This window comes from Dermochelys coriacea, chromosome 11 (assembly GCF_009764565.3).
Source record: "Dermochelys coriacea isolate rDerCor1 chromosome 11, rDerCor1.pri.v4, whole genome shotgun sequence".
NCBI classification, from domain to species: domain Eukaryota; kingdom Metazoa; phylum Chordata; order Testudines; family Dermochelyidae; genus Dermochelys; species Dermochelys coriacea.
In genome coordinates this window covers 69449685-69462473 of record NC_050078.2, presented here as the reverse complement: position 1 = coordinate 69462473, position 12789 = coordinate 69449685, and the positions used below count along the sequence as shown (strand labels likewise).

At 44.1% G+C, this 12789-nt stretch overlaps 1 protein-coding gene across 1 annotated transcript in view; it reads left to right on the top strand.

Annotated features, from left to right (window-relative positions):
* Window positions 1–8447, top strand: part of ABCA12 (ATP binding cassette subfamily A member 12) — a 129294-nt gene extending 120847 nt beyond the window's left edge. The window contains exons 47-51 of the mRNA XM_038421754.2: window positions 2270–2373; window positions 3517–3609; window positions 4514–4619; window positions 5992–6129; window positions 7572–8447. Coding sequence (XP_038277682.2) covers window positions 2270–2373; window positions 3517–3609; window positions 4514–4619; window positions 5992–6129; window positions 7572–7691 — 561 coding nt within the window. The 3' untranslated portion in view covers window positions 7692–8447. The remainder of the gene's footprint in view (window positions 1–2269; window positions 2374–3516; window positions 3610–4513; window positions 4620–5991; window positions 6130–7571) is intronic.
* The last annotated feature ends 4342 nt before the right edge of the window (window positions 8448–12789 follow it).

Here is a 12789-nt window from a genome sequence, read left to right as displayed (position 1 = left end):
CCCACTCTAGGGTATTCTTTGTTCCTGTCTTCAAATTTTATGGCTCTTCTCTACCCCCTCTGCAATTTTCCAATAGCCTTTTCAAAATGTGGACACTGTATGAAGTATGCCAAGCATGGTCTAACCAATGCTGTATACAGAGATCATTATCCTTCTGACTGTACATGTCTGAAATGCCCCTACTTCAGACGAGCAGCAGTAGAGAGAAATCCAGAGGCTCTGCATGAGTGCTCCTTCACGGATACTATATTGTGTCTACCTATTGCTCTTAAAAGGAAAGGAACTGAAAATGCCATCACACTATTCCATACTTATTGTCTATCTACAATGTCCATATCAGATTTAAGATGAGATCATGCCCTCCATGGAATAGCAAAAAGGGGATGAAAGGAGCAGATAGTCTGTACCAGTGGCCCCAAACTGCCATGGGGTGAAAAACAGAACCAGAACAGTAGTGTTCCTTTAAGATACAATCTAGAAAGCATATATCTCTTGCCACATGGAGGATATTAGAATGTTTCACCTAAATGTAGCTTAACCTTTTCTTCTTACATTATACTGGAGTTTTGCTCTGAAGTAGCATCATAACTACAAATGTTCTCTTTGTGCAAACTGCCATTTGCTGGTGTCAAAGAGATGCCTCAAGCAGTGGGTCTGGCTTTGATGTATGAGTCTCAGGGGTTTCTCTCTCGAGGGTTACCCACAAGTTTTAAGACAGCCGGGAAAGGACCCACACAAAACATTCCATACATGCACACCCAAAGTCGTAGTTCAGATTTCCCAGTCAGGCTTTTCAGCTTGCAGTTCTCCAGGGCATAGCCCTAGCACACCAGATTTAGTTCACTCAGCATCCAGAAGTGGCCAATGTTTAAATTACCCCCCATACCACCTAAGCAATTGCTTTTCTCTGGCCCTTCTCTTACTCCTATTGGCCTCATTCTCTGCTTTCCTCAGCAAGCGTCACCTGGCCTTTCAGGATTAAATCAGGGCAATTAGCCCCAGTCTTTTCTGCCTAATTGTTGTTAAAGCAACCAGCCTTATTCCCACATGTCAGCACTCTTTGGACTCAGAGAAAAGAAAAGGAAGTGTGAGAGGATCAGAAAAATGTTTCAGCATAAATAAACATAACAGAGAAGGGGGGGAAACCAAGAGAAGATGATCTTTTGGACGCCATTCAGAGCACATTCACTCAGTCACACCACAGGTGTCTTTTAAACTGTCTTTTAAACTGCAGAAACCAACACCACAAAGTACCAGACCACCTGCCACTGCTGCGTTGTAAATTCTGCAATGCTTAGTGATAAGTTTTCCAAACATTGGGCCAGATGGGCACAGCTCTGATTTACACCCATTGAAGCGCCACCCCTAAATTTATATAATTCCTTCTAACTTTAGTTTCTCTTTTTACATATAAAATCTCAATAAAAAGGGAGAAGAGAAGGTTGTCTAAGCACAAGCTGCTTTTTGAATAACAAGCTGTTTTCTTTCTGCTTCGAATAATACATTGTCACCAACAATAACAATCTTACAATAGGAAGCTGGCTGGTAATTTTGCTGATGATGAATGAGGTGGGGCACAACATACTGTTACTCATCTGTAGCTTATTGTCTATGGAATCCTGAAGACAGAAAACTTGTTTTGTCCGTAAATGAAGTAGATGTTACCCAAAAGACAGATAGGTGTGGAGACAAAGTGCCAGCCTGGTATTACCTCATGTTTGGATCACATTTATTAATAAGTTGTTATTTATAGAAGTGTGAAATAGAACATCTACACAGAGGGATGTTTATCAGAGTCAGTTTTGCTCTAGGAAAAGTAAGGCTGAGATTTTCAAATTAATTGAAATTTTGAAATTAATGGGAAATGTGTTTCCAAATCCTCTAGGTAGCCAGAGTGTTTCTAAATTAGTTTAATGTTCAGATAAGGTCCTTAGCTGTGTAGAGGGCTCTGCCACAAACCTGCTATGTGAACTTGGGCAAGTCACTTCCCCTCTGTATCTATTTAGTTTGTAAGCTATTTGGAGAAGAGACTTCCTCTTAGCATGTGTTTGTACAATGCCTAGCACCAGGGGGTCTCATCCTAGGCACTACCATCATACATATAAATAATACGGACCAAAAGCTCCATAGAAGAGCTAAGCGGTTGTATTGGTAGTTGTAGTGTCTGTAATGACAATTCTAAACAAAGAGCAGATATGGAGAGGAAGAGAAATGACATTTTCTTTACTATTTAAACTTACAATCTGTTTTTTGTTGTTGTTTTTTAAAGGATGAACCAAGCTCTGGAATGGATCCTAATGCTAAACGATACCTTTGGAAAATCATCACTGAGGAAGTTCAGAACCAATGTTCAGTGATACTCACTTCCCACAGGTAGAGTTTACTGTCTGCCTTTATGCTTTATTAAGCCCAAAGTAAAACTGTACTTTGGAACACCCTAGACCAGTGGTTCCCAAACTCACCGCTTGCGCAGGGAAAGCCCCTGCCGGGCCGGTTTGTTTACCTGCCACATCCGCAGGTTCGGCCGATCGCGGCTCCCAGTGGCCGCAGTTTGCTGCTCCAGGCCAATGGGAGCTTCTGGAAGCGGCGGCCAGTACGTCCCTCGGCCCGCCAAATTTCAGTGCCCCCAAAGTTCCCTCGGTACTTGGAACTTTGGGGCACTGAAATTTAAACACACTTCCAGTTCCAAGTTTTCCAAGTCTGTATAATGGACTGAATCCTAATCCTGAATCACAGCAGCAGAAAAATGTATCTGGATCTGCATTATGTTGCTTGAGCCCATCTTTAGTAACATCCACCTGCAATAACATGTAATAAGAAAATCCAGGAAGATCGTCCAGGAAGTGCTGAACACTTCCTGGAAATGTGTGATTGCTTTGCACTGAATGGATCCTTGGCCCAGATCCTCAAAGGTATTTAGGCATTTAGCTCCCTTAAATATCTTTGAGGTCCTGGGTCCTTCCTATTCTAGTGGAATAGAAGTCAGATAGAGATTTGAGGTGAGGTGATTAAGATGATGAGTTACAGGTTAATCTCCTGAGTAGCTCATGGGAAACCGTTCTGGCCATTAGAGTTTCTTTTATTCCCATTCAGTGACTGTATAGAGCATGGGTGGCCAAACTTACCGATCCTCTGAGCCACATACGACAATCTTCAGAAGTTTGAGAGTCCAGGCATGCCTGCAGGGGATTGGGGCTTCTGCCCCGTGGGAAGCACCTGCCAGGGCTTGGGGCTTCAGCTCCACTCCTGCTGAGGCCCCAAGCCATGGGAGGTGCACCCTGCCAGGCTGAAGCCCCGAGACTCCCCTTCCCTACAGGGCAGAAGCCCCTACTCCACCACCCTGTTGCAAGGCAGAGGTCCTGAGCTCTTCCCCCCGCCCTCCCCCCCCCCCGTGTGGTAGGTTGAGAAAGGGGGAAGCGGGAGTGCTCTGCGAGCCGCACTTTAACTATAAAAGATGAGGCTCACAAGTCACAGTTTGGCCACTCCTGGAACAGAGTTTCTTTGTTTGCTTTTCAGCATGGAAGAATGTGAAGCTCTCTGTACCAGGCTGGCTATTATGGTGAATGGACGTTTCCAGTGCCTTGGCTCTTTGCAGCATATTAAGACCAGGTCAGTAAAATGTATCTACTATCCTTTCACTGTTTTGCATTTAGAGCCAGATGCCCAGCTAATGAAAAGCAGTGGAGCTCCACTGAAGGATGCTGATTTACGTCAGCTGAGGATCTAGCTGTGTGTACTCGGGGCATTAGCAAGTAGTGAACAAACCATGGACGTCACTGAAAGCCTTTCTGTCTTTTGTTTCTGAGAATCTGTGATAAATAATGGCAGGGGGCTGGCTGGCAAACAAGAGTTCTGTTTTGTGACGAATGTTGGGGTGTTGGCATTGGGTTTCATTCTGCAGCTGAACAAACCCGAGGCTTTTCATCATGTCTGAGAGTGAGAGAGTCCCACCCCAGCCTAGCCAACACTCAGCTGTAGTGAGGGGGACCAAGTTCAAGGGCCTATTCCACAACAGGCAGATCAGGGACTTGATCCAGGGTCACCCTATCCCAAGTGAGTGCTCTAGCCATTTGGCTTTTCTGGGGTTGGTTGGGAGTTCTCTCTCCCTCTCCCACCCACCCAGGACCTGAGAGCTTTCTACAAATCAACACTTGCCAACAAAAAAACATTTTGTTAAGAAATTGTTGACCAGCTCTCTCAGTAATGCATGTTCTGCCTCCATGAAGCTTTTGTTCAGTGTTTGAGAGACATGTTCCTCTACACAGATGACACAATAACTTGGTCGACTTTAATATGGAAATTAAAAACATATGATAGTGATGAACTTCACAGCTTATTAATGATCACCTGACTGGATTGCTGATCCAGATTTATTCCTAGCATGATGCTGTTGACCTCCCTGGAGTTACTCGGGGTCTGGATTTGTTTCACGAGAGCTTCGAGCAAGGCTACTTGACTCTCATGTGTCTGTTCCGTACCTGCTGTGTAGCGTGCATTCTGATTTTCTGTCTAGGTTTGGAAGAGGATTCACCGTGAAGATGCACTTGATGAGCAGCGAGGTCAGCACGGAGGCTCTGACGGAGTTAATGCAGTCCCACTTTCCAGATACATGCCTGAAGGTAAGCAGGATAGATCAGACCAGATGCTGGGGGAACTGAGAATGGAATCCCATATCAAACCTGTTATATTCACAGTGGATATCTTGTAAGCTTCTTCTGACCACAGCTTTGACTCAGCAATAGCTGCCCAGAGCATTATGCTCTCAAAGCATAAGGGAATTGTACACTCAACTCCCTCTTCCAAAGCAGAGGCAAGGCTCAGATTTACAGAGCTGCCAAAAGGGTTTGGACACCAAGGTCCAATTAATTTGAATGGAATTAGAGCATCCGGATTTCCTAGGTGGCTTTAAAAACACAGCCAAATGGTGACAGTGAGCATGCAAGAGAGGAGTCTAATCTGGTAACTCCTTAATCACTTGAGTAATCCCACTGATGTCACTGCTACAGAAGGCTGTAGTTGTCTAGCTCCACTTGTTTTCAGTGGGAGCTGGGATTACTCAGTGCCTCTGGTAATAGAATTACATTGGCATCAAGGTGGAGTAACACAGTGTTGAAGCAGGACCAGCCAACCCTCTAATGTAACCCCAACTTTCAAAGTCATCCATCCAAACCACAAATTGGAAATACCACATCTTCCCTAAAGACCCTAGTCTGTCATGCATTTTAGTCTTCCCCAAAAGCCTAAGATAACAGAAGTTTTAGTTGGATCCTCACATAGATTCCAGAAAATACCTGATATTTGTTGCACATCAATATTTCCCATGCAAGAAATTTCTTCTCCAGTTTTCTCAGTCTTCACTGAAGCTAGCTGACATTACAGAATGGACTAACTAGCACGTTAGCTGGGGAGTATCTTTACTGGCCAGGAAAGGGAAATAAAGCTCCAGACCCCTGTTCCTCAGGGCTTGTTTATTGGCCACCAAAGAGTACCACAAACATAAAGCAACTCACTGGAAACACATGAGGCCAGCAGTCCTCAAAGTGTGCGTCATGACCCCAAACTGGGTTGAGACCCCATTTGGATTGGGTCACCAAGGCAGAAAGACCCAGCCCGGAGTCTGGGGTTGGTGGTGGGACTGAAACCCTAGCCCCCAGCTTCAGAGGCAGCAGTCGGGGGCTGAAGCATTTTTTATTTAAAATACTAACTATTCTGAGTAACCCAGGGCACTGGGGTTCATGTAGTAATTTTTTTTTGTCAGAATGGAGTTGCGGTGTAATGAAGTTTGAGAACTGCTGCACTAGGCAGTCATTGCCCATAGGCTTTTCTCACTTGAGTGAGTCAGAAAGGGAGAAGACACATCCTCCCCCTTAATTCCGTTTTGAGTCAGCTTCCCCTACCTTTTTATACTGCACCCAAGCAGCTGTATGACCTGCTGGGACCTTTTACAGGTTGCAGCACCTTGACTTTGTTACACTGCTCTTGATCCCACAGGACCGGCATCTCAACATGGTGGAATATCACGTGCCCATCTCCGCAGGAGGAGTAGCAAACATATTTGATCTTCTGGAAACCAACAAAATAGCCTTCAAAATCAGGCACTTCTCAGTGAGTCAAACCACTCTAGAGGAGGTAAGAAATTCAGTATATGTTTCAGACACGAACTGATTACCAGACACATTGGACCACATATTGAAAGGGGTTTCATTCCGCTCGCTTTTTGAGTGCACACACCTGTATGTGCATTTTCTTGCACTTCTGTCTCCAGATGCATATGGTAGTGCTGGTAAAATGCACAAGCAAAGTTGTGTGTGACACACATGAAAATGTGGCACAAAGGACTTAGTCTGCCCTCAGTCATGCTGGTTCAGTACTGTTGATTTCAGTGGGACTACATAAGTGTAAATGAAGGCAGAATTTTAACCCACATTTTTCAGAAGTCAAGAGTGGTCTTGGGGTTAGGGACCCAGATGGGCAGTCAGGAGCTGTGGCTTCAGCACCTGGCCCTGCCATTGACTTCAGAAGTTATTCATTCACTCTCTGTGCTTGATACCCTATCAGTAAAATGATAATATTCCTTTCTCCCAGCTTTTGCTTGTCTATTTAGACTGCCAGCTCTTTATGGCTGCTCTTTTCTTAGTATGACCTAGATCTTCAACTGATGTAGGTTGCCATAGCTTCATGAACTTCAGTGAAGCTACATCAACCTATGCCAGCTGAGGATCTGCCTCTATATAGTTATATAATGAGGCCCCAATCTCAGTTGGGGCATCTAGATTCTGTTGTAATACTCATTTTGTTTATGATTATTTTTAATGTGGTGCCATAGTTACATTCCCTTTATTTCCACTTCAAAACTTTTTTCACCAGTATACAATATTGTAGGAGGAACCCAAGTTTAAGGGCTACCTTGAGTTATGCCTGCTAGGACCATCCCATTGGCAGGGGATAGCTGGAGCACTAGGCTCTGCAGTCATGCCCCCAAGATGACCCATTTTTAGTCCCTGTGGTGTGTTGTGGTGGAGCTATCTAGTTTTTATGCCACCTGGCGATTCCCCTGTGACAGGTGAATCCTGAACTGATCCGATAGGGCAGCTGTCCAGCCCCTTTGAGCCAGCAGAGTAGTGCAAAGTGAATGGATCTGGAAGCAAAACTATTACCCTGCAATCCTAGATACAATTCTGAGAGTGAATTGTGTGTGTAGATGTGTGTAAGAGGGTGTGTGTGTATAATGGAAGGGTGTGTGTATATAATGTATATGTGTGTGTATGTATATGTATAGGATTGCGTGTGTACATCATATAAATATATAGGTAGATGTGTGTATAGGTATACATGTGTATATATAAAATATGCATTAAAGCTGGGCTTTGCAAAGCAGCCCAAGACATGTAAGTTCCCCAATCCCATTTGGGACCTAGGTTTCTCAGACTCCGTTTGGAAATCCCATCCCAACCACAGAATCCCTCCCTCCTAGGGCTATGGTCCATAGGAAAAAAAGGCTTTTTTGTCCATTTCTTGACTTATTTTTTTAGGTTTTGTCACATAACCAATATTTTCCTTTAAACTTTTAGGTTTTCATCAACTTTGCCAAAGATCAGACTGGGGCTGACAATGCAGATGCGAGTACAGATGTAGGCTCAGATTGCTCGGATACAAGTAGCCAAGATACCAACATAAGCGCCATCTGTTAAAGGGATATTGCGGTGTTAAAAAAATCATATTTTTCTAAACAATGGGTTTTTTACTTATTTTGTTATTAGCAACCTGGTAAACATGTAAAACTGGCATATCAGATTAGTCTTGCCCCAATCTTACAGTTCTTGTTCTAGTTTTATTTTATATCTATATTGTGAAGTTGGTGACATCTCCTGATACTTGCTGTTCAAATACACTGGAAGCTCTTCACCATTGGCTGTCACCAAGAAGAACAGTGGGGGATAGAGTAGAGCAGCTGCTCTGGAGTCAGGGACATAAGTGAGAAGAAGGACGGGACAGTTGTTCGGACGCTAGCTGGGCTCTCAGGAAACCCGGGGTTCAATTTCCTGCTTTGCCCCAGACTTTCTTGTGACCTTGGGCAAGACACTTGAAATCTCAGTCAAATGGCAGGCATCACAACACTTCCCTCCCCCCAGAGGTGTTGTGAGTCTAGATACATTAAAGGTGGTGATACTCCAGCAATGGGGTCCATCTTAGATAGCTATGTAAAGCTTTTCTCTGTGTGTGGATTATGTCAGTATTAATACAGTTATTTAAAATCCACGCTTCCTGTTGTTTTTGTTTGTTTATGTAGTTTGCACCAACTCTACATGACCCCTAATACAAATCTCCCGGTCCCGGCAATTTTCCCCTACCCATACTCCACAACTCAGCAAACCCAACAGCCTGACCACAGGAAGCATTATACCTAGCAATATTGCCCAGTCCAGTTTAAACACCACCTCTCTGCCACCAACTGAAACACATTAACCCGGCCTCTCCCAGAGCAACCAATCACCCAATCCCTGCAGAACTCCTCCAGATTTATCCCTCACCACACAGGGACGACACCTCCTGGAGGACAGTGCTTCCCAGCTGGGGTGCTGCACTTCACACTGCCAATTGCTCTGTCTTCCCCTTTGGCCTGGGTCGTTCAGCAGTATTCGGGGCCTGGCAGGGTTGTTTCCGCGAGGGTGAGAAATCAGTGCTGAGTCAGGTATAGTCTTATTTATTTCCCTTCCCCCCAAAAAAACCTTACACAAAGTCCTGTTGATCTGAGTATGGTAGAAACAAACAGGAGCAGGCTGTTTCCTTGTTCAGACATCCCCAAGTCTGCCTCTCCAGCGAGCTCTGTGCACAAGCAGCCCTGTCTCTCTGCTTCCTCTTGGGGTCATGCCCACAAATCCTTCTGGCTTTTGCCTTCACCACACACAGCCTGCTAATGATATCCTACCCCCTGCATTTGCAAACAGAGAAACTCCTCCCTCCCACAGCTTAGTTTGGCTCTGCCATGCCACCTATTACTTTGGGTTATCTCCCAGTTGTCTGCAGCTACTGTTACGTCATTGGTTTTAATGAGGCTTGTGATTGGATCTAAGATCCTGCGGATTGACAGCCATTAGCACCTTTCAGCAGAACAACAGGTTAAAAACCCCAGCATTGGATCTCACTGCTATTTTCCAAGAGTAGTTGGTGTTCAAATGAGGTCAGAAAATATTTTACCTGTATTATTTATTTGTATTTCCATAGCATTGAGGAGCCCCAGCCATGGACCAGACCCCATTCTGCTAGGTGCTATACAAACACAGAGCCAAAAGGTGGTCCCTGCCCCCAACGAGCTTTCAACTGAAGTACTGGTGCTGTTGTAAGAAAGGGGATCCCCAATAAAGCTGTGTGAAGCTTCTATTGCAAAACCTGAAATGACATGAACCTCGCTTGGTTTCAAGGTCACGTACAAAATTCAAATGGGGGGGGGCAGGCAGGGTGTTCAAACTCATTTTGGGCCAAGGGAAACTTTTGATGAGGCCTGTGATATATTTTGCTTTGATCTTTAGGGAATGAGTTTCCCTACTTCAAGTTTGATTTTGAGGCTTGTTGCAAAAGTCACACAGGGGCAGGTATTGTTAATAACTAGTGTGTTCAGGATCATATTGTGGGCTTCAGCATCATGTAGTTTAGTTGCTCCAGAAAGGTCATTGTCTACCCTTGATCTTTGTGCAAACTTCCTGCTGACATCACTGGGAGTTCTGCTGTGTTTCAATGGGAGCAGCTGGCCCTAAATTTAGAACCCAACCCACTGATCATAATTAAAACAGGAATTCAGTCCTCTCTACAGAATGCGCTTAACACCCTTAACTTAGAAGTAACTGAAAATGCTGCCAAAGCATTCACTGTAACTTTTATTTATTACTGTTGCTCCTGCCCTGTAAAACGCTGCCTTTTCTCGTTTTCATGGCATGTATTATACAGATCCTGGATGAAATTAGGCTTGTCTTTGATGGAGGTCTTGCTTTCTCTGCAAAGGATTCAGAGCATGTCTTAAATCCTATCTGGAATTCCAATCAGAGTATTATTTTACTATGTCAGTTGCTTTGTGTGCTGCCCCTGGAAGATGGATCTTCAATGCTGTGTCCAGATGTACTTTATATTTAACTGTGAGAGGTTGCGATACAGAGATACTTGTGTTCCTTTAAATTGTACAGATCAAAAAAAAGGGAAATGATTCTTTAGAATACTTCAGCAAGTTTTAGTGGGTTTTTTTTAAAGGCAGCACTTTGAGTTTCTATCCAATTCTAGCCATTGTACCTGATGGGCCAGGGGTATGATATATACTTAGAACTTGGTGGTAAAAGTAAAATGTCTGTTACCTCAGTCAAGTCTGTAGGTATCAGTCCAAACAAGCAAAAGTTACACACTTCAAGTAGTTTATTGGTAAACCGTGGAGAGGTGGTTTGAACTGTTTGGCAAATAGATCATACAGAACGTAACAGATACAGCCCAGAGCTGTGTTAGTTTTTCTGCGGCTTCCTGCAGAGCCCCCAAGCTACAAACACAGCTGTCCTTGACTCCCACAGATCCCTCTGGATCTACCCATGACTTTCTCTGGTGGAGGAAAACTCCAACCTTCCTCTCAACGGAATGATATGGGAGACTCCATCAGAGGATCTGTTCAAATCCACCATAGAGATTTCTTTTCTCTACACTGATGGGAGGGCATACTCTGGTCTCACATTTGTTTGGGAATAAGAGAGAAACTGAGATGCCAACTGATAAAAATTCTGACTTTAAAATCACCCGACAAGCCTGAATTTTTCCCAGGCAATATCAGGATAAAATGGACTATTATATTTTGGTGCTTTAAATGATCTTTACATTGCCAATTATGGGCATAAAACCCTCTCTTTAATTGACACAAATGGACTCATCAAAATGGGACAGTGAGCAATCAATGTGTGACTTACATTGCAATGGAATCCTACACACTTCAACCGTTTATCGGTCAGCATGAGTCTATTTTCATGCAAACTAGTGGCTAGTTTATGATGAGGTGAGTGGATCAGTCAACACTGACAGTGTTGGAAAATAACAGGTGACTTGATCTGAGGAATCACTCTGCTTATTTGCAGGTACATTTTCTCTCATTCTGTCTCCATTTAAACTCCTAGCTCCCACTTTTCCTTTATAAATATCCTCTTGAGAGGGCTAGATTTTCAGAAGAGCCTGGTGGTAGATTGTCAAGGACTCAGCACCTGAGCTGGTTGGGAATGTTTCGATGAAATGTGTTTTCACTGGAAAATGGCAGCTTGTCAAAATGGAAACTTTTTGCAGAAATATATTGGTCTTGACAAAAAATTTTGTTGGGAAGTCTTCTCAGATCGAGGGTGGACTGTCTGGTCCAAAGGAGCGAGCAACCAGAATAGCCAACAGCCCAGTGGTTAGGGATCTTACCTGGGCAGTGGGAGACTGGGTTAAAGACACTGCTAAGAATCAGAGAAGGAACTTGAGCCTGTGTCTCCCCCTGTCTGGGTGAGTACCCTACCTGAAAAGTGCAACAGCTCCAACAGAGGAGTGTGAGAAAGCCTCTACAACCTGGTGGCTAAGGCACTCATCTGATGTGGCAGACTTCAAGCCCCAGCTCTGTCTTATGCACTCCCTGCTTTGCACCCATGATTATAGGCGGGTTTTCAAAAAAGCCCCTCTCCCATTGAGGCACCTACATAAGGGCAGCCGGCAGCTCCTGGGGCGACACTTGTGGCCAAATTTCCAGAAGCGTTCAGCACCCAATGTTCATCCGAGAGGCCGAGCTCTGATTCTGGTGCCTGAATGGAAGCTAAGCTCTTCTGAAAAGCTGGCCCCCGTTATGCCCTTTTGTTTTGTCTCTGAGAGAGAAGGAGCTGCCTGAGTACCATGGCTCATCAGCTCTCTGCAGGTGTGAGATGAACTCCGAGAGCAGGCCTTTGACCTCTGTTCACTCACACATTATCTTTTCAGCCTTCATAATGCCAGCCGATTTTTCAGGGAGTAAAGACAAGTCCCTGTTGGATGGAGCATGTGGCTTATACATGCTAATTAGAACTGCATGATCCTCAACTGGGCTTAATTTGAGAAGGCTCCTGAAAATTACCGAGGAAAGTGAAAAACAGTCATACACTATGTAACGGCTAAAATAGTCCGGGGCCAGGGAGTCAAGTAGGAATTTTATAATTAGTTATGTGGAGTTGTGAGACTGATTCAAATCAATTTCATAATTGGCAATGTGGAGTTAGAGACACTTGCTCAAATCTCTTTCCCGTCTCAGTTAAATTAAACACTTTGGGGAGCTGTTTATTTTGTGACACAACTCCAGGCTCAGACTTTGCAGACGAAGCTTCTGCTTTTAGCAGAGACATTGGATTCTGCTACTGAGTCTTCCATCTTCCTGGATCCAAATGCAAGGCCTTTATCTGAGTAAGGCTGATTTCAGCAATGGGTGAAATAGATGGCATCTGGGTGGTAAAATTTGCAAAGTGAAGTTCATGCCAGCAAGGAAAACATCAGCCAAAGGGAACCATCCAATCAACATCTCTGACTTGCCTCTAGTTAGAGTATAAAATTAAACTCTAGTGGGGTTTTTTGTTGTTGTTTATTTGCTTATTTGCTTGCGTAAGAAAACTAGCTTTTGTGTCATTTCAGCATGTGACTAATTTTACTCACATGAGTAGTTGGACTGATGTGTCATTGGGACTTCATGTGTGTAAATTACTCATTGGCAGGCTCAAGCATGTAGCAACAAGTTCCCAACTCAGACGCCAGGCCTGCAAACACATGGGTGTG